This window comes from Ranitomeya variabilis, chromosome 1, assembly GCF_051348905.1.
Source record: "Ranitomeya variabilis isolate aRanVar5 chromosome 1, aRanVar5.hap1, whole genome shotgun sequence".
In the NCBI taxonomy this organism is placed as follows: domain Eukaryota; kingdom Metazoa; phylum Chordata; class Amphibia; order Anura; family Dendrobatidae; genus Ranitomeya; species Ranitomeya variabilis.
In genome coordinates, this window is record NC_135232.1 from 880,053,001 (window position 1) to 880,077,193 (window position 24,193).

Genomic DNA, 24,193 nt, shown 5'->3' on the forward strand with positions numbered 1-24,193 from the left:
ATAGAGATTTTATATTATTATTATTGTAATATTGACTATAACATTACACTTCTTACCAAATTCATGGGGAAACTCTTCACACAGAATTGCAATAGATGTGCTCAGCCCCTGCAATGTGGACAGGGTAAATGAAGCTCCAATAGCAAGCCCATCAATGAAGTTATGTAGGCCATCACTCAATGTGATCATCCATGCCAGTGTGCCTATATCCCTTAGTGGTGTCCATCTGCAACAGCGAGCCTCTTCTGAATCCTGTAACATATGGTAATGTGAAAGAGAAGGTAAGTGATAGCAGACATGTTTCATTCTGTAGCTTCTTTGTCAGAACAGTTAACCAGAAAGACCTCCAATATAAGCCACCCGTAACATTAAGGGTCACTCTGGGTAAATCCTAACACTATTTTCTCCATGTTGCTGGTGTGGAGTGGTGCAGGATACAGGTATTCCCTTGATATACCTTGTTGTATGAGTGAGATGATGTCATAAAATCCAGAGGTGTAGCTGGAGAATTGTTTAATTTGTAGAAGAAGGTACCAAGTCCTCGTTGCAATGGCTATCAGTCAACACCTAATATCTCATTCAGATGTCCGTTTTACAAATTCTATCCTACTATAGTCTAAAGGGCTTCTTACATGTCAAAATCACTGAGACATATCCGACATTGATCCAAGTGTCCAATCAAAATAACCAATGCAAGTTTGTGAGTTTTCTCCTGGGTTCGTGAACAAATTGGACAGCATTTGGCTGCTATCCGGGTACTGTCTATTTTTCAGGGACTTCTAGGTATGGGAAGGTAGATAATTTTTTTTTTCTCATCCGAGAAAACTGATGAAGATCTGACCAAACTCAAATGTTGAAGTTTCGCTGTTGAAAATCTGATGAAACTCTGAACAAAATTACTGATGAAACTCAGTCCATTTTACTTGGACATGAATAAAAATACAGACGTCTGAATGAGTCCTTATAGCTGCACTCCTGATACAATACCATTAACAGGAATGTAATATAAGACATCTAAGGTGTTTAACCACTGGAACTAAGAGCAGCTAAGAACCACTGGACCCACTCTAAGTTCTTTTTTTTCCAAGGACAGAAAGTTGTTGGAAATGCAATCCAATCTATTACCAGAAACAAAGTAGACCTCCCAAGGACAAAGATGTGAAAGGGCAATGAGTATATATAAAAATTTATGAAGAAATGTTTACAAGTAGAAAGTCAAGGAACTGCCATCTCAGAGCATGAGGACCTTTCACTGCTGGGAATTACCAGGTTTGTACTGCAATGTCTTTTGTAAGAGTTACTTTATTTGAGCGATTTAGCTGCACCAGCAGATTATGAAACTGTAATTAAGCCACTTTACTTACATATTTGGTAACACATGTGTAAAGCTGTCAAATTATAGGTGTTATAAAGAGAATTCTAACCCCAATAAGCATTTTCTCAGTTTAGCAAAGTCTACTGGAAATCTTTAATTATAATGGCTCCAGGAGGCTTATCTCTCGTATTACTTGTCTAAATGCCAACCCTATAAGAAACCCTAAGCAAAGAAATACAAAAATGCTGATCGTACTAATTCAGCCCATGTTGGTACCCACTGACTCATTAACAACAATTATGGATCTCACCAAAGGTGAATGTTAGCTAGCCAAGAGTGTTTATCAATGTAAAGCTGGAGACAACTCAGGCTGGAGTTGCCATTCACTTGAGGAGGAGTGGAGATTCAGTGTGAAAATTTGTGCTTACCAAGGTGAAGGTACGTCTTCTATGGGACTGCTGTGGTTTTGTCCACCAACAGTGTAAGAGAAATCATTAAACACCTTAGGTTTCTATATCATCCCCATGAATGATGTCAGCTGGCATTCCTCTTTTTTCCTTTTTAGCTGAACTTTAAAGGGAACCTGTCACCAATTTTGGCCGATATCAGATACGGCCATCACCTTTCAGGGCTTATTTACAGCATTCTATAATGCTGTATATAAGCCCCCAACCCAACCTGAAAGAGAAGAAAAATAACTTTTATTATACTCGCCTGCGGGGCGGTCCGGGCCAAGGGGTCGCGCTCTTCTTGGTCAGGCGCCTCCCATCCTCTTATGATCGCCGCCCTCCTGCTTGCTTCGTGTGGATGACGCGTCCCTGCATCGTCCACACAGTTGGCTCGACATCGCGCTCCTGTGCAGGTGTACTTATCTGTCCTGTGGAGGGCAGAGCAAAGTACTGCAGTGCGCAAGCTCTGGGAAAGGTCAGAGAGGCCAAGCGCCTGCGCACTGCAGTACTTTTCTCTGCCCTCAACAAGGCAGATAAGTACGCCTGTTCAGGAGCGTGGAGCTGAGGAGACTGTGTGGATGATGCAGGGATGCGTCATCCACATGAAGCAAGTGCAGCGCCCCAGAGTCCTGGTCGTTGCAGTACTGTGGCTCCGCCACTATGGGGAGCCATGGTGCGTCCGATGGCACTGAAGGAGTTCATCTGATCAGGTATCACAGACACCAATACATTTCACAGCCGGGCCTCCGGGGGGAGCTAAGGGTTCTATTCATTAGGCCACTCCCCACCATAGTGGGTAAACTGGGGGTCAGGCAGGAAGTTAGATGAGAAAGCTGACTGGATTGAACGAAGCAACACCTTGTGGCAGAAGGTGTTGTGGAGGAAGAGACAGTAGGGTCTCTGCCAGGGGTGGGATCCTGGCAGAGGCTTGGCATTGGAAAGAACGTAACGGGTCCGCGCCAGCTCCGGGAAGCGGCGGGATTCAAGAAAGGACTAGAAGCGAGATAGATTGTGCTGAGTGAGAAACGAGATCAAGCAATAGGAGAATTCCAGTAGGGGTCGTGCTGTAAGACCGAAGCAACACCCTACTGAGGCGCACTACCGGTGGCCGGAACGCCGAGGGAGTATTATAACATTCAGCTTCAAGCAATACTCTAAACAGCGGCAGGACAGTCAGTTTAAGGCGGGCTGTCTAACACATATCACCTATGAAGTCTTGGGAGGCAATTGCGGGAGAGGGGCGTCTCTAGGGTCCCGGAAGAACTCCAGGCCTACCCGACAAACGGGTGCCGTTCTAACCGTAACATCAGGGAGGGACGGACGATTAGAAGAACATCATTTAATCGAGTTGTGAGGGAACTTAAGAAACAGACACAACAGTTGTGGGGTACTTTCCGTAAGCACAGCAGGGGAGGACTACAACACATAGCGCTAAGAAGGAAGGCACCGATTTCCACCTGTGAAGTGAACTCTGGAGGTGTCATTGGACCGGCCGGACTTGCGCAGCCTGGTGAACCGTATTCCGGACTGAGGACCCAGAGATCTCCAGTAAAGAGGTAAAGAGACTGCAACCTGGTGTCCTCGTTATTTACCGCGACCTGCACCCCACAACTGCACCGTTACAACACCACTTATTGCACCGGACGTCCCCCACTGACAGACAGGGCCACGGACCGGGTCTAGCCACCGTGACAACCCCAGGACTGAGACCCAGAGGCCCGGCTCCGGGTACCCCTCGGCCCTGCGGCGGTGTGGGGGCGCTCCACAACTTGGCGTCACGAACAGGATCTACTTAAGCCTGAAGAATCAGGTCATGTGTGCCTTGGAACTGTGATTTATTGTGCTTGAACTGTACTTTATTGAGAGGACTGTGTGTTGTGCCATTTGCCGCCAAAATCCGCCGCCATTGCAGCGCTGAGGAGAGCGCGGGAAGAGAAGAGGGGCGTGAAGTGGGCGTAGGCAAGCTGGAGAGCGCGAACAGCAATGGCCGCCCAGTCTAAGTATTTCTGTGTCCTGAGGACGTGCCCGTCAACAGCCGAGGTATGCCTCCTGATCTTGGTCGGAGGGTGGAGACCATGGGGACGGGGCCGCCCACGGAAGAGACCGCGGGATGAAGACGCGGAAAAGGAGGCAAAGATGGCGGCACCAGGAGCACCACGCGGGGCTGACCCGGTCCGGCCTGAGGCTGCGCAACCTGAGATAGCCCCAGAAACGCCAGCGTTGCGGGATCTGACCCTCACAGAGTCACCGATGGGCCGACCCCCTTTGCCGCTGGCTGAAGAATGTGTGGCTGCAGCCGAGGCCCGACAGCTAGCTCGCCGGCTGAAGACCGATGCCCTCGTACTTACCCGGCTAGGCCAGCCCACAGAGATCAGGTTGTCTCCTGTTGCTTCTCACCTGGCCGCGGCTGAAGGTACGCTACCAGCGCCGGGCCTGAAGATCATGCCGGACGCCGAACATTTACGGCGTCTGATGGCAGCATGGCGGAGCCGGCCCCAGCCTACAGAACCGGTTGACCTAGTTAATGCTCCGGAGATCCCGCCATCACACTGGGGTGTGGTGGTGGCCTTTAATCCCCAGTGCGGAAGGGGAGTAATCCAAGAGATCGGGGAGCCGATACAGGTCCGCGTAGACCGGGAGGAGGTGGAGCCTTGCAGCGGGAGGATCGCTCGCGATCTGGAGCCAGGTGATGCCGTCACCTACACTCGTTGGAGGAGGGCTACGGGAGAGGCTGGCTGGATGGCGCGAGGCGTGCAGCGATGCATTGCCCTCCAGGCTGCTGCCGGGACACCAGAAGGAGATGATTCAGTGGGGAAAGCAGCAGAGCCCGGCCCCGCGGAACCCCGAGAAGCCCAGCCTTGCCGTGCCCCGGAGGGACGTGTGCGTCTGCCAGTAAGGAGGACCTCCCGGCGAGGGATATTATCACTGCTGGGACCGGAGCGGCGTCCTGGCTCACCCGTGCGATCTGTTGGCCTGGTGAGACCGGATAAGAGGCCACCTTCCGCTTCACCACAGTAAGATTCTACTGTACTTTCTTATTTGTAAAATAGTTACTGTTTTATTGCCTTTTATGATTGCTGCTAAACCCGTCCAGGGTTAACTCTTTATGGATCCCTTAGTTGACCCGGGATCCTTATTGTTTGTTTTTCCACAAGTTTGCACAAGTTTTACAAACTGAGAAATCATGAACAGTGCGTGATACAAACTTTCTTGTAAATAGTTTGCACCTTATTAAAGGCGCTTCCTACTGGTTTTATTTAAAAAATCTTTGCGAAGATACCGTTCTGGAACCTTTGCTGAACAAAGACTGGTAGGCTGAGAAGACGAGCTACCTCAGAAAGACTTGATCCTCTTTTAAAGGGGATGTCCAACAGCGTACTTACGAGAGATACTGTTTTAGAACAGTAATGCCATGGTAATGTTGGAATGAGAAAAGTTATATGTGTTTTACTGGTTAAATGTGAAGAAATACTGATGATGATGCTCTGGAAGAAATGTAACTGTTTTGCATATAGGAAAGTGATGTGCGTTCAACTTGTTTAAGATGTGAAACCTAGATAATGTTCTTTAAAAGGAAAGATGCAGAAAGCCCGTAGGGGTAGATTTAGAGTTCTGCTTAAGTGAAAGTAAGAAAGTAATAATGAAGGTGAGGATAGAAGGTAAACCCTGAGTCCCCATAGAAAGTTAGAAATGTGTTACTAAGGACAGAAAGTGGACCCGTAGGGGTTAGTGAGTGAGTCCTAATAGGAGCCAAGTAGAGCCGGCTCCATGTTCTCTAATTGAAAGGAATGTTATGTCTATACCATGTATAGTAGAGAAAGGCAGTAGGCCCTGGCTGAACGGGGCGGTCCTGTAAAAGAAAGGAGAGGCAGTAGGTCTGGTGCCATAGGGACAGGCGGTCCTGCAGGTTCGAAGTAGGAGAATGAAAAGTTAAAATACCTTATAATGTGATTATAGGAAGGTCTTTAGCGGATTAAGAGTGTATATCCTTAAAGGCAAAGTTAAATTATTGGTCAATAATGTTTGCACTTAGTAGAATACCCGGTTGGGTAAGAAAAGCTAATTATAGCATGTTGCTATGATATTTAATTATGTTTGTAACGTTAAAGTGTCCTCACCTCCCATAAAGGGAAGCCTGTTCAAGTATACTTATTGTTTTGCACTCAACAAAATTGTATGTCTTTTTGCTAACTTGTATTGTTGTTTTCTTCCCAGTCCCGGAGTACTGTGTTTAACCAGGGGGGAGTGCAGCGCCCCAGAGTCCTGGTCGTTGCAGTACTGTGGCTCCGCCACTATGGGGAGCCATGGTGCGTCCGATGGCACTGAAGGAGTTCATCTGATCAGGTATCACAGACACCAATACATTTCACAGCCGGGCCTCCGAGGGGAGCTAAGGGTTCTATTCATTAGGCCACTCCCCACCATAGTGGGTAAACTGGGGGTCAGGCAGGAAGTTAGATGAGAAAGCTGACTGGATTGAACGAAGCAACACCTTGTGGCAGAGGGTGTTGTGGAGGAAGAGACAGTAGGGTCTCTGCCAGGGGTGGGATCCTGGCAGAGGCTTGGCATTGGAAAGAACGTAACGGGTCCGCGCCAGCTCCGGGAAGCGGCGGGATTCAAGAAAGGACTAGAAGCGAGATAGATTGTGCTGAGTGAGAAACGAGATCAAGCAATAGGAGAATTCCAGTAGGGGTCGTGCTGTAAGACCGAAGCAACACCCTACTGAGGCGCACTACCGGTGGCCGGAACGCCGAGGGAGTATTATAACATTCAGCTTCAAGCAATACTCTAAACAGCGGCAGGACAGTCAGTTTAAGGCGGGCTGTCTAACACATATCACCTATGAAGTCTTGGGAGGCAATTGCGGGAGAGGGGCGTCTCTAGGGTCCCGGAAGAACTCCAGGCCTACCCGACAAACGGGTGTCGTTCTAACCGTAACATCAGGGAGGGACGGACGATTAGAAGAACATCATTTAATCGAGTTGTGAGGGAACTTAAGAAACAGACACAACAGTTGTGGGGTACTTTCCGTAAGCACAGCAGGGGAGGACTACAACACATAGCGCTAAGAAGGAAGGCACCGATTTCCACCTGTGAAGTGAACTCTGGAGGTGTCATTGGACCGGCCGGACTTGCGCAGCCTGGTGAACCGTATTCCGGACTGAGGACCCAGAGATCTCCAGTAAAGAGGTAAAGAGACTGCAACCTGGTGTCCTCGTTATTTACCGCGACCTGCACCCCACAACTGCACCGTTACAACACCACTTATTGCACCGGACGTCCCCCACTGACAGACAGGGCCACGGACCGGGTCTAGCCACCGTGACAACCCCAGGACTGAGACCCAGAGGCCCGGCTCCGGGTACCCCTCGGCCCTGCGGCAGTGTGGGGGCGCTCCACACAAGCATGATGGTGGTGATCGTAAGAATGCGGGAGGCCACGGACTAAGAAGAGTGACACCACTCAGACCGGACCGCCCGCAGGTGAGTATAATTAAAGTTATTTTTCTTCTCTTACAGGTTGGGTTGGGGGCTTATAAACAGCATTATAGAACACTGTATATCAGCCCTGAAAGGTGATGGCCGTAACTTATATTGGCCAAAACTTGTGACAGGATCACTTTAAAAAGAACCTGTCATGTAAAATAATGCTATAAACCTGCGATATGGGGTAAATCTGCAGGTTACTTGCATTCTGAAGCTGCCAGGCATCCACACTGAGAGCTCCGCTGCTGGGTAGAAATTAGCTTTATACTGTCTTGAAGGTTGCCCTGAAAAGTCCATGAGGAGAACCTGTAATACTTATATATTGATAGTTGTCTACCTTCAAGATTCACATATGAAGTGATAGATAATTTTCAAATCCTAACAAGAGGCACAATCATATAATAAAATAAATAATACACAATATAGACACATGTTTTAAGGCACATCCCTCAATTATTCATTCCTATTCCCACAGGTGTACTGTATAATATCCAGCCCCTAACCATGCAGTTTGCCATTACTAAATATTTGAACAATGGGTTATTCTACAGAGGTCACTGAATTTGAGTGTGCTACTATAATAGTATTCCACCATTGTAACAATCCAGTTTGTAAAATGTATTTCCTCTCAAACATTCCAAGAGTAATTTTGAGAAGTATTACTGAAAAGTGGATGCCTTTAAGAACCTCAGCAACAAGATGGTAGCTGCATATCACATAAATGTCGCCAATACTATGCTGACTCTAATTGGCATTGCTTCGCCTTGTGAAGAAAGCCAATATTTCTTAAGGAGACATAGCCCATGCAATGCTCCTCTAGAAACATAGAGCCTTCCAAAGAAGCTATTTGCATATCTGCTGACTCAATATCTTCAGACTTTCAAAATTTATCAGGCATTAATGAGGAGAACCTATCAGAAGGCTTTTGCTAAGTAAAGTACAGACATATTGGTACTGTGATACTGATTAAAACGACACCCGTGGTGAAGAAATCTGTTTAGTGGATTTTGTGTAATCAGGGTTTGAGGTTTTCGTATAATCTAGCTTCTTGCATTGGGGCAGGACTGTGGGTAGCTTCTTCGGTTCTGACCCTTCACTGCCCTGATGCCTTTATTATCTACTAGGTTTGAACTTTGCACTGGCACCGTGCTCGCTGTGGGCGACGCTTGTACACATTGATCTCATGGCAGCCTTTACAAAAATGGTGCTGCTGGCAGCACATGTGCAAATTGACCTCCAGGCGGTCATCAGTAAAATGTTGCTGGTGGCGGTGCATGCGCAAATTGACCTCTAGGCGGTCATCAGTAAAATGGTGCCAGTGACAGTGGAAGCGCTCAATGATGAGTAGAGATCTAAATCTACGCAAGCCTCATCACCAGCGTCATGTTCCTGAAGAATGTCAGGAGATCAATGTGCTAAAACACCGCCCATGACTAGGATGGCGACGGCACAAAGTTTAAACTAGGAAGGGGAAGGGAAGCTTAATATTTTAGCAGACCAACATATTTTGGACAATTGTACACTTCCAACTTTGTGGTAATAGTTTGGCAAGGGCCTTTTCTGTTCCAGCCTGACCAAGCGTCAGTGCATGAAGCAAGATTTATTAAGGCATGTTTTTGTGAGATTGGGGTGTAAGAACTTGAGTGTTCACACAGAGCCCTGACCTCAATCTCATCCAACACCTTTGGGATGAACTGGAACAGAAAATGTGAGCCAAGCTCTTTCATCATATCTGATCTCAAAAATGGCTTTAATGGACCAAAAAAATCCCACAGGCAGACTCCAATATCTTGTAGAAAGTCTTCCTAGAACAATAGAAGCTGTTATGAGGGAACCAACTCCATATACAGTAAATGTCTATGAATTTAGAATGGGAGGTCATAAAAGCTCACATACTGTAGGTGTCACAATACTTTCCTCCACATAGCGTATGTAAATGCTTTTTGTGATCATAAACTATTTCCAAGCAAGCCAGTAGCATGTAATTATAGGGAAGAATGCAAAAATGCAGACCTCACTTAATCATAATCACTGTAAATGATAACTTCAGAGCATGGAAAAACTAATTGTTGAAATTATGTTGTGCTGTTTCTAATACACCAGGATTATGCACAAACTAATCATAGCACACTGGTAATAAAGATAGAGCAGTCACAGTATGGAGCTAATACAGTCACTAATGTCACAGTAAAGAGCTAATTAATTTAATGAAGTTACAGAACAAGGATAAAGCACACAGTGATGTCAGAGCGCAGGACATATTCACACTGTGCCACAGTGCATGGATAATCTATAATTGAGCACAGGACTCACGTGGATATCACAGTAGTGGGATACTAATGCATGGTGTTCTCACAATACATGGATAATGCACAGTAATAAAGCACATAAATTTCCACAAATATGTCCTAGTTTGCTATGGAGCTCCATTGAAGCTTGTTACATCACTGTTGTGTACATTATTTCATTACTGCCATGTAATCATATGAATTATTCCATTACTGAGGCATCATTTTATGCATATAAATTCACATGACATTATTATTTATTTTGTTTTAATCCTTGTAATGGGGCGCAGTCAGTGCCTGGTAGCTCTAAAATGGCTACCATGGACAGCCTTCGTGCTAGCCACTCCGTTGTCCTGGATTCACCTTTTAACCCACATACAGGTATCTTAACTTACACATGGGTCCCAAGGTTAGGGCTCTGTAGCAGACTGCTGGCCGCTGATTTAGGCTGTCAGGAGTGGTCAGATCGCTTGGTCAGAACCAGGTTGGCAGACAGGGTACAAAATCAGAAGACAGAAGAATAGTCAATAAATGAGCAGAGATTACAGCGAAAACCCTATACACTAAACCAGGTCTCAAACTCGGCTGTGTATAGGGGCCGCATATAAAAAAAAGTGTGAATTTGGGGGGCTGCATTCTTTGAAGGACAAAGTGACATTTTTGGTGATACCATTTTTTTTTCTGTACACCTTTTGAACATTTTTGCCGTGTTTATTTTATTGTTTTAGGGCTTGGGTCGTTATGGATGTGGTGATAACAAATGTGCACTCGTATTGTAGTTATGTCCCCATATTGTAATTATCTGCCCATCCAGGTCCCCATATTGTTATTATGTCTCCATCCAGGTCTCCATATTGTGCATATGTCCCCATCCAGCTTCCAATATTGTAGTTATGTCCCCATCCAGGTTCTTATATTGTAGTCATGTCTCTACGTCCCCATATCCAGGTCCCCATATTGTAGTTATGTCCCCATATTGTAGTTATGTCCCCATCTAGGTCCCCATATTGTAGTCATGTCCCCATATCCAGGTCTCCATATTGTAGCTATGTCTACATCTACAGTAGGTTCCCATATTATGGTTTTGTCTCCATCCAGGTCCCCATATTTTAGTCATGTCCCCATATCCAGGTCCCCATAGTGTATTCATGTCCCCATATCCATATCCCCATACTGTAGTCATGTCCCCATATCCAAGTTCCCATATTGTAGTTATGTCCCCTTCCAGGTCCCCATATTGTAGATCTATCTCCATCCAGGTTCTCATATTGTAGTCATGTCCCAATAACCATGTCCCCATATCTTCATATTATAGATATGTTCTCATCCAGGTTCTCATATTGTACTTATGCCCCCATATTGTAATTATGTTCCCATCCAGGTCCCAATATTGTAGTCATGTTCCCATATCCACTTCCCCATATTGTTGTCATGTCCCCATATCCAGGCCCTCATATTGTTGTCATGTCCCCATATCCAGGCCCCCATATTGTATTTATGTCACCACCCAAGTCCCCATATTGTAGTTATGTCTACATCCAGGCCCCATATTGTATTTATGTCCCCATCCAGGTCCCTATATTGAAGTTATGTCCCCATCCAAGTACTCACATTGTAGTCATGTCCCCATCGAGGTCCACATATTGTAGTCATGTCCCCATATCAATGTCCCTATGTCCCCATACCCAGGTCCTCATATCATAGTTATGTCCCCATATTGTAATTATGTCCCTATTCAGGTCCCCATACTGTAGATACAGTGGCTGCGGAAAGTATTCAGAACCCTTTAATTTGTTCACTCTTTGTTTCATTGTAGCCATTTGGTAAATTCTAAAAAGTTCTTTTTTTTTCATTAATGTACACTGTGCACCCCATCTTGACAGAAACAAAAATTTTGTAATTTTTGCAAATTTACTAAAAAAAGAAAAAACTAAAATATCCCCAGGGATCACCAAGGGGTCTATAGTTACTGCGAGCCGCATGAAGCATTCTCAAGGGCCGCATGAGGCCCACAGGCCGCGTGTTTGAGACCACTACAAGGCACTACTACAAGGTACTTACTGACCTTGGATTATTGAATACGCCCTGGCGATTTTGTGCACACAGAGGCTGTGCACGTGCGATCGCCACCAGGTGTCTGCTGATTCTGACAGCTGACACCCAGCACTTTCCTTCCTAATGCTAGCGACCACAGCATTTAGAAGGCAGGCCTTCCGAAAGGCGACCATGTGACATTATGGAGGGGCCCAATCGTTGCCATGGTGACTCGATGTCGTCATGATGACATCCGGATCACCAGAGTCTAGCAGACTTGTTAGATCATGCTCAGTGGATGATCTAACAAAGTTTGTGTGAGAGCAGATTGTCAGTTCTAATGCATTGCAATGCTGATGCATTGAAATGCATTAAAATGGCAATCAGACTGCAGAAAGTGAAAGTGCCATAGAGGGACTAAATAAAAACGTAAAACAAAAGTAAAAAAAAAAATTAGCTGAAATATATTTTTTAAAACTTCACAAAATAATAAAGAATATATATATATATATATATATATATATATATATATATATATATATATATATATATATATATATATATATATATATATATATATATATATATATATATATATATATATATATATAGTACCTGTAAATAAATATTTTTATGAAAAAAGTACACATATCCAAATATCGACCGACCCGACCTATATTACTGTCCCACCATTTTACCCCTTCAGTGAACACCATAAAAAAAGAAATTAAAAAAAGGCAATAGGTTAAGCTTTTTCTTCATACCGTCGAGCAAAAAGTGGAATGAAACGCAGTCAAAAAGATAAATGTAAATAAAAATTGTATCTCTGAAAACATCATTTTGTCCCACAAAAAAAAAAGCCAAAACTCAGCTCTATCAGCTGAAATATAAAAAAAGGTAAAGCTCTCAGAGTAAAGCAATGCAAAAATAATTATTTTTTCAATAAAATAGTTGCGCAAAAGTGCCAAAACACAAAAAGGATATCAATGTGGTATCTCTGTAAGGCTAGGTTCACATCGCATTACTTCCACCCATTTAACGTGTCAATTAAACGGATGCGCTAACGCTGATGCCCAAATTCACTTTTTTCTATGATTGCGCTAATGCATGCGCTAACGTATGGTAGCATTGCGTCGACATGCGTTAGTAATAGAGGTCTTTGCACAGTGAACGCATCAGTTCGCTGGGCATTAGACCTAACGTACCCGAAACGTGGTAGACCGAGTTCGAGGGTGCGTCACAAAGTAGCGCATCATCGCTAATGCATGCTGATTTTGACATGCGTAAGGATGCGTTACGATAATGGATGGCAATAGGTGCGTTAACAGATCCATTACATTGCATTAGTGCTGCTTAGTAATGGGTCCATTAAACGGATGGCACATAACACGATGTAAACCTAGCCTAATCGTACTGACACGAAGAAAAAAGCTGCCCTATCAATTTTACTACAAGCAAAATGGCATAAAAAAATCTGAATTGTTGGTTTTTGTTCATTCAGCCTCCTAGTAATCAAAATAGAAAGTGATCAAAAAATGTCATACTGTATGTCCGAAAATGGCACCAATAAAAACAATCAACTCTTCCCGCAAAAAACATGCCCTAACATGACTCTGTCGGCAGAAATATGGAAAGATTGCAACTCTCAAAATATGGCGATGTAAATAACTAGTTTTTGCTTTAAAAAAATGTGTCTTTTAGTGTGTGACAGCAGCCAAACATAAAAAAAACCTATTGCACCGAACCAATGAATTAAGTCATCGAATGACTACCAAAAGAGAAACGGCGTAAAAAATTAATAAAACCAATTCTTCACGCAATTGATTTGTTCATTCTGCCTCCCAAAGATCGCAGTAAAGCTCGGTGCACATTTATCCTCTGCTCTATGCTGAACGCTTACACGGGTTTCTGTGTAAATCTTTACTCAGGTTAATCATCTGTTAATGGAAGTATAAAGGGGATTTTATGTTACTGATATAACACAAAGGCTCTGGAAAAGCTAAATGGCTCTTCAACCCCCGAAAGAAATCCAGCGCTCCCAAATCCAAATGTCCCCTTCATTCTGAGCCCCAGTATGCCTAAACCACAATTAATGTCCACGTGTTTGGCATTTCTGTAGTGATGAGAACATAATTTATGGGGGCGTGTCTCCAAAAACATGAGCTGGGCACAATGTACGGGCACTGCAACGTATTTGTCACTACAACATACTAGTCATTACAATGGCAGTTTGCAATTTTCACTCAGGAACATCCACTGCTGCTTGTTTCTGGAAAACATTCATGAAGTCAAAATCATCACTACACCTGTAGGTAAATTCCCAAAGGGGTATAATTTCCAAAATATGGTCACTTGAAGAGGGATTCTGGTTCTCCATCATTTATTGTAGGTGCTCTGCATATGGTATTCTCCAACTACACTACAAAATCTGCACTCCAAGAGGCAAATAGCGCTCCTTCCCTCCGAGTTTCGCCATATGGCTAACCATACATACATATACAGCCAGTATTTCTACATTCAGAAGAAATTATGGGCCAAATTTTGGTGCCAATTTTAGCCATTTCGCAGTGTGAAATGTAAAATCTTAGCCTAAAACAAAATTTTGGTGGTAAAAATGTAATCATTTTTTCTTCACTGCCCAATTGCATAAAATTCTGTGACCCGCCTTGTGTCAATATGATCACTGCCCCCTAGATGAATTCAATGAGAGGTGTAGTTTGTAAAATGTGGTCTCTTATGGGGGGATTCCACTGTTCTGGCACCTCAGGGGTTCTGCCAATGTGACATGGCAATCTCAAACCAGTGCAGCAAAATCTGAACTCCAATATGGAGCTTCTTCCCTTCTCAGCTTTGTAATGGGCCTACAAAGTCGTTTTCGACCACATATGACATATTGACATATTCGGGAGAAATTGCACAACAAATTTTGGGGTTCATTTTCTCCTGCTATCCTTGTGAAAATGAAAAATGTTTTGGCTAAAACAACATTTTTGTGGGAAAAATATTTTTTTTTCATTTTCACAGATTAACGTTGTAAAATTCTGTGAAGCACCTGTGGGTTCAATGTGTTCAACACACATCTAGATAAATTCATTGTGGGGTCTAGTTTCCAAAATGGGGTCACATGTGGTATCTCTTTTCCACTGTTTGGGCACATCAGGGGCTCTCCAAACGTGACATGACACCAGCAGACTTTCATCAAAGTCTGCGTTCCAAATCATCACTATTTCTTTTCTGAGCCTTGGAGTGCGCCCAAACAGTATTACCCCCCCCCCACATATGGAATTTCAGAGTACTCAGGAGAGATTGCACAGCAAGTTTTGAACACGATAAAACAAAGTAATAAAAAAAGGCAATAGTTTAAGCTTTTTCTTCATACCGTCGGGCAAAAAGTGGAATGAAACGCGGTCAAAAAGATAAATGTAAACAAAAATTGTATCTCTTAAAACATCATTTTGTCCCACAAAAAACAAGCCAAAAATCAGCTCTATCAGCTGAAATAAAAAAAAGTTATAGCTCTTGGAGTCAAGTAATGCAAAAATAAATATTTTTTAAATAAAATAGTTGCTCAAAAGTGCCAAAACACAAAAAAGATATCAATGGGGTATCTCTTTTCCACTGTATAGGCACATCAGGGGCTCTCCAAACGTAACATGACACCCGCAGACCATTTCATCAAAGTCCGCGTTCCAAATCATCACTATTTCTTTTCTGAGCCTTGGAGTGCGCCCAAACAGTATTACCCCCTCACATAAGGAATTTCGGTGTACTCAGGAGAAATTGCACAGCAAGTTTTGCGTTCCATTTTCTACTGTTACCCTTGTGAAAATAAAAATGTTGGGGCTAGAGGAACATTTTTATGGGAAAAATTAGATTTTATTATTTTTACGGATCTACTTTATAGAAGTCTGTGAAGCACCTTGGAGTTCAAGATGCATCTAGATAGGTTCCCTGAGGGGTCTAGGTTTCAAAATGTGGTCACTTGTGGGCAGTTTCCACTGTTTAGGTACTTCAGTGGCTCTCCAAATGCGACATGGCGTCCGCAAATTATTCCAGCAAATTTTACATTCAAAAAGTCAAATGGCGCTCCTTCCCTTCTGAGCCCTGCTGTGCGCTGAAACAGTATTTTTCCCCCACATCATTGTACTTAGGAGAAATCGCACAACAAATTGTATGGTGCAATTTCTCCTGCTACCCTTTTGAAAATGCTCAATTTGGGGCTGAAAAATATTTTTGTGGGAAAAATGTGATTTTATTTTCACGGCTTTATGTGATACACTTCCGTGAAGCAGCTTTGGGTTTAAGGTGTTCACCACACATCTATGTAAGTTCCCTGAGGAGTCTGGTTTCCAAAATGGTGTAGCTTATGGGCAGTTTCCACTGTTTAAGCACATCGAGGGCTCTCCAAATGCAACATAGCATCCACTAATTATTCCAGCAAATTTTACATTTAAAAACTCAAATGGCACTCCTTCCCTTCTGAGCCCTGCCCATGTGCCCAAACAGTAGTTTTCCCCCACATATGCAATGCTCAGAAAAAACTGCACAACAAATTTTGTGGTCCATTATTTTTGGTTACCCCTGCAAAAATAAAAAAATTTAGTCTAAAGTAAATTTTTTGTGAAAAAAAGTTAAATATTCCATTTTTTCCTGAAGGGTTAATAAACTTCTTGAATATGGTTTTGAACACCTTGAGGGGTGCAGTTTTTGGAATGTTGTCACGTTTGGTTATTTTCTGTCATATAGACCCCTCAAATACATTTCAATTGTGATGTGGTCCCTAGGGCTGGTTTCACACTTGCGTTTTGATCTGCAGCGTTTTTAAAAAAAACGCATGTGGTGAAAAAACGCATGTAAACGCGGCAAAACGCTGTGTTTTTTAGATGCATGCGTTTTTGCATGCAGAAAAAAAAACGCAGCGTTTTGCCGTGTTTACATGCGTTTTTTCCTGCGTTTGCGTTTTTTAAATGCATGCTGAGAAGTGTGTGACAGCTGCCAATCATCAAAATCAACTAGAAAACCCACTATAAACAGAAATAGCTAGGGTTAGGGTTAGGGTTAGGGTTAGGATCCCTAGTAACCCTAGGGATCCTAACCCTAACCCTAACCCTAAGGGTTAGGATCCTAACCCTAAGGGTTAGGGTTAGGATCCCTAGGGTTAGGGTTATGGTTAGGATCCCTAGTAACCCTAGGGATCCTAACCCTAACCCTAACCCTAGGGATCCTATCCCTAACCCTAACCCTAAGGGTTAGGATCCTAACCATAACCCTAAGGGTTAGGGTTAGGATCCCTAGGGTTATGGTTATGGTTAGGATCCCTAGTAACCCTAGGGATCCTAACCCTAACCCTAACCCTAGGGATCCTAACCCTAACCCTAACCCTAACTCTAACCCTAACCCTAACCCTAGGGATCCTAACCCTAACCCTAACCTGAACCCTAGGGATCCTAACCCTAACCCTAACCCTAAGGGTTAGGATCCTAACCCTAACCCTAAGGGTTAGGGTTAGGATCCCTAGGGTTAGGGTTAGGGTTAGGATCCCTAGGGTTACTAGGGATCCTAACCTTAGGGTTAGGGTTAGGGTTAGGGTTAGGATCCCTAGTAACCCTAGGGTTAGGGTTAGGGTTAGGGTTTTCTTGTTTTTTCTTGTGTTTAGGGCTAGAAATTACTACAGGTTGCATTTCTGCAACTAAACGCATGCGTCAAAAAATGCATGCGTTGCCGAAAACGCGTCAAAACGCATGCTAAAAAACGCATGCTAAAAAACGCATGCGTTTTTTAATGTTAAGTATAGGGAAAAAACGCATGCGTTTTTTAGCGCTAAAACGCTGCAGATCAAAATGCAAGTGTGAAACCAGCCTAAGAAAATGATTTTGTACATTTTGTTGGAAAAATGAGAACTTGTTGGTCAACTTTTAACCCTTATAATTTCCTAACAAAAACATGATGTTTCAAAAATTGTGCTGATGTAAAGTAGACATGTGGGGAATCTTAAGTAGATTAGGACACCGCGCTAACTAGATATAGAGACACATAATGGGTATGTGTAATAAAAAGAACGGGTGAACGTCTAGCAAGACGTGTAGCACAATAAGAGTGTAACAAACATTAATAAACAAATGACCAATTGCTAAAAAGAGCCAGCAAAATTGCTTACCCTTCTGTTTTTGGTGACGTCACCCAGACCACGCCCCCCTTTCTCACCGCTCTTTGCAGCGGCTTTTTTCCAGCCCACGTGTGCCGGTCAGCACGTGTGCCAACAGCGCTGGCTGTGCACCCACCAGGGAGGACGCTCCCCATACCATCAGGTGTTTTTGCCACCCCACCCTGCCGTTTTGGACTCTATATTTCCAGACACCCGGGACGCTGGTGATCCCGCTCCTACATCCCTTAGGACGGCGCCAGCATCTCTTGGGACAACGCCAGCACCTCCACAGCAGTCACATCATAACTAAGTAAGTGTGCGGCTTTTATAATATACATCTGCCACACACTTTTCTAATTACTTTTCCTCTATATTGCGGTCATAATAAGCAATTTTGCTGGCTCTTTTTAGCAATTGGTCATTTGTTTATTAACCCCTTCACCCCCAAGGGTGGTTTGCACGTTAATGACCAGGCCAATTTTTACAATTCTGACCACTGTCCCTTTATGAGGTTATAACTCTGGAACTCTTCAACGGATCATGGTGATTCTGACAATGTTTTCTCGTGACATATTGTACTTCATGATAGTGATAAAATTTATTCGATATAATTTGCGTTTATTTGTGAAAAAAACGAATATTTGGCGAAAATTTTGAAAATTTCGCAATTTTCCAACTTTGAATTTTTATGCTCTTAAATCACAGACATATGTCACGCAAAATACTTAATAAGTAACATTTCCCACATGTCTACTTTACATCAGCACAATTTTGGAACCAACATTTTTTTTTGTGACGGAGTTATAAGGGTTAAAAGTTGACCAGCAATTTCTCATTTTTACAACACCATTTTTTTTTAGGGACCATCTCATTTGAAGTCATTTTGAGGGGTCTATATGATAGAAAATACCCAAGTGTGACACCATTCTAAAAACTGCACCCCTCAAGGTACTCAAAACCACTTTCAAGAAGTTTATTAACCCTTCAGGTGTTTCACAGAAATTTTTGGAATGTTTAAATAAAAATGAACATTTAACTTTTTTTCACAAAAAAATTATTTCAGCTCCAATTTGTTTTATTTTACCAAGGGTAACAGGAGAAAATAGACCCCAAAATTTGTTGTACAATTTGTTCTGAGTACGCTGATACCCAATATGTGGGGGTAAACCACTGTTTGGGTGCATGGCAGAGCTCGGAAGGAAAGGAGCGCCATTTGACTTTTCAATGCAAAATTGACCGGAATTGAGATGGGACGCCATGTTGCATTTGGAGAGCCCCTGATGTGCCTAAACATTGAAACCCCCCACAAGTGACACCATTTTGGAAAGTAGACCCCCTAAGGATCTTATCTAGATGTGTGGTGAGCACTTTGACCTAACAAGTGCTTCACAGAAGTTTATAATGCAGAGCCGTAAAAATAAAAAATCATATTTTTTCACAAACATGATCTTTTCGCCCCCATTTTTTTATTTCCCCAAGGGTAAGAGAAGAAATTAGACCACAAAAGTTGTTGTGCAATTTGTCCTGAGTACGACGATACCCCATATGTGGGGGAAAACCACTGTTTGGGCGCATAGCAGAGCTCGGAAGGGAAGGAGCGCTATTTTACTTTTCAATGCAAAATTGACTGGAATTAAGATGGGATGCCATGTTGCGTTTGGAGAGCCCCTGATGTGCCTAAACATTAAAAAAACCCCACAAGTGACACCATTTTGGAAAGTAGACCCCCTAAGGAACTTAACTAGATGTGTTTTGAGAGCTTTGAACCCCAAAGTGTTTCACTACAGTTTATAACGCAGAGCCGTGAAAATAAAAATTCTTTTTTTGTTCACAAAAATGATTTTTTAGCCCCCAGTTTTGTATTTTCACAAGGGTATCAGGATAAATTGGACCTCAAACGTTGTTGTCCAATTTGTCCTGAGTACGCTGATACCCCATATGTGGGGGGGAACCACTGTTTGGGCGCATGACAGAGCTCGGAAGGGAAGGAGCGCCATTTGGAATGCAGACTTAAATGGATTGGTCTGCAGGCATCACGTTGCATTTGCAGAGCCCCTGATGTACCCAAACAGTACAAACCCCCCACAAGTGACCCCATATTGGAAACTAGACCCCCCAAGGAACTTATCTAGATGTGTTGTGAGAACTTTGAACCCCCAAGTGTTTCACTACAGTTTATAACGCAGAGCCGTGAAAATAAAATTTCTTTTTTTTTTTCACAGAAATGATTTTTTAGCCCCCAGTTTTGTATTTTCACAAGGGTATCAGGATAAATTGGACCCCAAAAGTTGTTGTCCAATTTGTCCTGAGTACGCTGATACCCCATATGTGGGGGGGAACCACTGTTTGGGCGCATGACAGAGCTCGGAAGGGAAGGAGCGCCATTTGGAATGCAGACTTAAATGGATTGGTCTGCAGGCGTCACGTTGCATTTGCAGAGCCCCTGATGTACCCAAACAGTACAAACCCCCCACAAGTGACCCCATATTGGAAACTAGACCCCCCCAAGGAACTTATCTAGATGTGTTGTGAGAACTTTGAACCCCCAAGTGTTTCACTACAGTTTACAACGCAGAGCCGTGAAAATAAAAAATCCTTTTTTTTCCCACAAAACTTATATTTTGCCCCCCAGTTTTGTATTTTCCCAAGGGTAGCAGGAGAAATTGGACCCCAAAAGATGATGTCCAATTTGTCCTGAGTACGCTGATACCCCATATGTTGGGGTAAACCCCTGTTTGGGCACACGGGAGAGCTCTGAAGGGAAGGAGCACTGTTTTCCTTTTTCAACGCAGAATTGGCTGGAATTCAGATCGGATGCCATGTCCCGTTTGGAGAGCCCCTGATGTGCCTAAACAGTGGAAACCCCCCAATTATAACTGAAACCCTAATCCAAACACACCCCTTACCCTAATCCCAACAGTAACCCTAACCTCTCCTCTAACCCAGACACACCAACCCTATTCCCAACCATAAATGTAATCCAAACCCTAACCCTATCTTTAGCCCCAACCCTAACTGTAGCCCCAAACCTAGCCCCAACCCTAGCCCTAACCCTAGCAATAACCCTAGCCCTATCACTAGCCCTAACACTAGCCCTAACCCTAGCCCCAACCCTAGCCCCAACCCTAGCCCCAACCCTAGCCCTAACCCTAGCCCTAACCCTAGCCCCAACCCTAACCCTAGCCCTAACCCTAGCCCTAACCCTTGCCCTAGCCCTAACCCTAGCCCTAACTCTAGTCCTAACTCTAGCCCTAACCCTAACCCTAATGGGAAAATGGAAATAAATACAATTTTTTATTTTTTATTTTTTCCCTAAGGGGGTGATGAAGGGGGGTTTGATTTACTTTTATAGCGGGTTTTTTAGCGGATTTTTATGATTGGCAGCCGTCACACACTGAAAGACGCTTTTCATTGCAAAAAATATTTTTTGCGTTACCACATTTTGAGAGCTGTAATTTTTCCATATTTGAGTCCACAGAGTCATGTGAGATCTTGTTTTTTGCGGGACGAGTTGACGTTTTTATTGGTTACATTTTCGGACACGTGACATTTTTTGATCGCTTTTTATTCCGATTTTTGTGAGGTAGAGTGATCAAAAACCAGCTATTCATGAATTTCTTTTGGGGGAGGCGTTTATACCGTTCCGCGTTTGGTAAAATTGATAAAGCAGTTTTATTCGTCGGGTCAGTACGATTACAACGATATCTCATTTATATCATTTTTTTATGTTTTGGCACTTTTATACGATCAAAACTATTTTATAGAAAAAATAATTATTTTGGTATCACTTTATTCTCAGGACTATAACTTTTTTATTTTTTTGCTGATGATGCTGTATGGCGGCTCATTTTTTGCGGGACAAGATGACGTTTTCAGCGGTACCATGGTTATTTATATCAGTCTTTTTGATCGCGTGTTATTCCACTTTTTGTTCGGCGGCATGATAATAAAGCGTTGTTTTTTGCCTCGTTTTTTTTTTTTTTTTTCTTACGGTGTTTACTGAAGGGGTTAACTAGTGGGGCAGTTTTATAGGTTGGGTCGTTACGGACGCCGCGATACTAAATATGTGTACTTTTATTGTTTTTTTATTTTATTTAGCTAAAGAAATGTATTTATGGGAATAATATTTTTTTTTTCTTTATTTAGGATTTTTTTTTATTTTTTTTTTACACACATGTGGGGAATTTTTTTTTAACTTTTTTACTTTGTCCCAGGGGGGGACATCACAGATCATTGATCTGACAGAGTGCACAGCACTCTGTCAGATCGACGATCTGCTGTGCAGGGCTGCAGGCTTACCAAGTGTCTGCTCTGAGCAGGCACTCGGTAAGCCACCTCCCTCCCTGCAGGACCCGGATGCCGCGGCCATCTTGGATCCGAGACCTGCGGCGAGGAGGGAGGTAGGAGACCCTCAGAGCAACGCGATCACATCGCGTTGCTCCGGGGGTCTCAGGGAAGCCCGCAGGGAGCCCCCTCCCTGCGCGATGCTTCCCTATACCGCCGGTACACCGCGATCATGTTTGATCGCGGTGTGCCGGGGGTTAATGTGCCGGGGGTGGTCCGTGACCGCTCCTGGCACATAGTGCCGGATGTCAGCTGCGATAGTCAGCTGACACCCGGCCGCGATCGGCCGCGCTCCCCCCGTGAGCGCGGCCGATCGGCTATGACGTACTATCCCGTCGAGGGTCAGATAGGCCCAGGTCACCTCGACGGGATAGTACGTCTAAGGTCACAGAGGGGTTAATATTTGTTACACTCTTATTGTGCTACACGTCTTGCTAGACGTTCACCCACTCTTTTTATGACACATACCCATTATGTGTTTCTATATCTAGTTAGCGCGGTGTCCTAATCTACTTACACTTCCTCTTTTTGCCATATGACAGAGTCAGCACAGTAGCTGTCTAGGCACCTGCGGCTTTCTAGTATATCCCCCTGGGAGCGCCGGTGTGTTTCTATTCCTTTATGTGGGGAATCTTATTTTTTAAGTATTTTGTGTTAGATAACTCTATGATTTAAGGACATAAAAATTAAAAGTTTTAAAATTGCAAAATTTTCTAAATTTTTGCCAAATTTCTGTTCTTTTTTTCATAAGTAAACACAAGTCATATTGAAGAAATTATACCACTATCATGAAGTGCAATATGTCACGAAAAACAGTTTCAGGATCAGTGGGATCCGTTGAAGCGTTCCAGAGTTATTACCTCATAAAATAGCACTGATGAGAATTGCAAACTTTGGCCTGGTCCTTAAGGTGAAAACAGGCTTTGCTGTTAAAGGGGTTAAAAACTGTAAAAAAAAATATCTCCACTCTCAATACTCTATAGCCCCACCTCACCAAATGCAACGAGCATAAATTAAAAGTTAGTATGAAAGAGAATGTATCATACTTTTGAGGAAACCACGCTGACTTGATCCAGGTTGACAGTACCATTTACTTCTGTTATATCAGAATTTACAAACATGGTGGCTCCATTTGTATTTTTGCCCTTTTGTTGATTTTTGTTCATTTCCTGGTGAGGAGGATGGTCAAGTTCTAAGTGGGTGTGGACACCCTAAAAGAAAAAAAACAATACAAGTAGTACAAGTTGAAGTGATGGATTCAAGTGAGTCTGAACAAAAATACTCTAAAGCAATAATATTACCTCTCCATAGATGTTTAGAACCATTTTCAATATTCTCTCAACAAACATTAGGAGGTAGAAGCCTCCAAAAACAGCCACTGCTTTTTCAACGTAATTATCATGTTTAGGATCAAATCCAAATGCCTGCAACAAGATACACAAGTGTTAGCCTCAGCCTCTTATTGTCCTGGAGTTGCTTTCAAACTAAAACAAAGACAGTCTGTCCAGTCTGCCTTGGCATCCTCTACTAAATGTTACAATGAGTTCTTGTCAGTATTATTTGTACATATTTTAAAACATGAGATGTCAATTAAAACAAATAAATATCAATGACACCTGCAATTTCCATGGAGGGAGGAGATGAAAGATCCCAAAAATCAGGCTACAGGTAAAAGATGAAAATATTCAGATAAATAAAACTGCTTTTCCGTTGCCAATATGTACAGTAAGTGGTATATACTGTGGTGCCTTAAAGGAATATTCTCAAGTTGTCTCTTGAGCAGCTTGGAGCTATACCATCTCCTCACAATATCTTTACTTACTGGTTTCTGGCAGGACGGGTACTCTTTCTTGAGTCCTAGTTCTGGTGAGTAGCAGAACTGTAGTATTAGTAGAACTAAAACGCTCAGCACAAGTTCTGCTGTAACACATTCAGCTATCAATGTTTTTTTAGTCTACACTGTTATAACTATATTTGCACATAGATATGACAGGGCATTTGAACAAGCACACAGTTCAGGACAGCAAGAGTGAGCGTGATTAGGAGACCTCATCTAGGAGAACACAATGCTGCATGCAGGTGATTTTGCAAAATTTATAACAGCTATTCGGTAGGTGAGAGGGAAGGAGGTG

The 24,193-nt window shown here is 43.2% G+C and overlaps 1 protein-coding gene across 1 annotated transcript in view; it reads right to left on the reverse strand.

Annotated features, from left to right (window-relative positions):
* The window catches only part of SLC39A8 (solute carrier family 39 member 8), an 87,101-nt gene that overhangs the window by 26,841 nt on the left and 36,067 nt on the right, over nucleotides 1–24,193 (reverse strand). The window contains exons 4-6 of the mRNA XM_077277981.1: nucleotides 23,363–23,485; nucleotides 23,108–23,272; nucleotides 57–252 (exon numbers count right to left, since the gene is read on the reverse strand). Coding sequence (XP_077134096.1) covers nucleotides 57–252; nucleotides 23,108–23,272; nucleotides 23,363–23,485 — 484 coding nt within the window. The remainder of the gene's footprint in view (nucleotides 1–56; nucleotides 253–23,107; nucleotides 23,273–23,362; nucleotides 23,486–24,193) is intronic.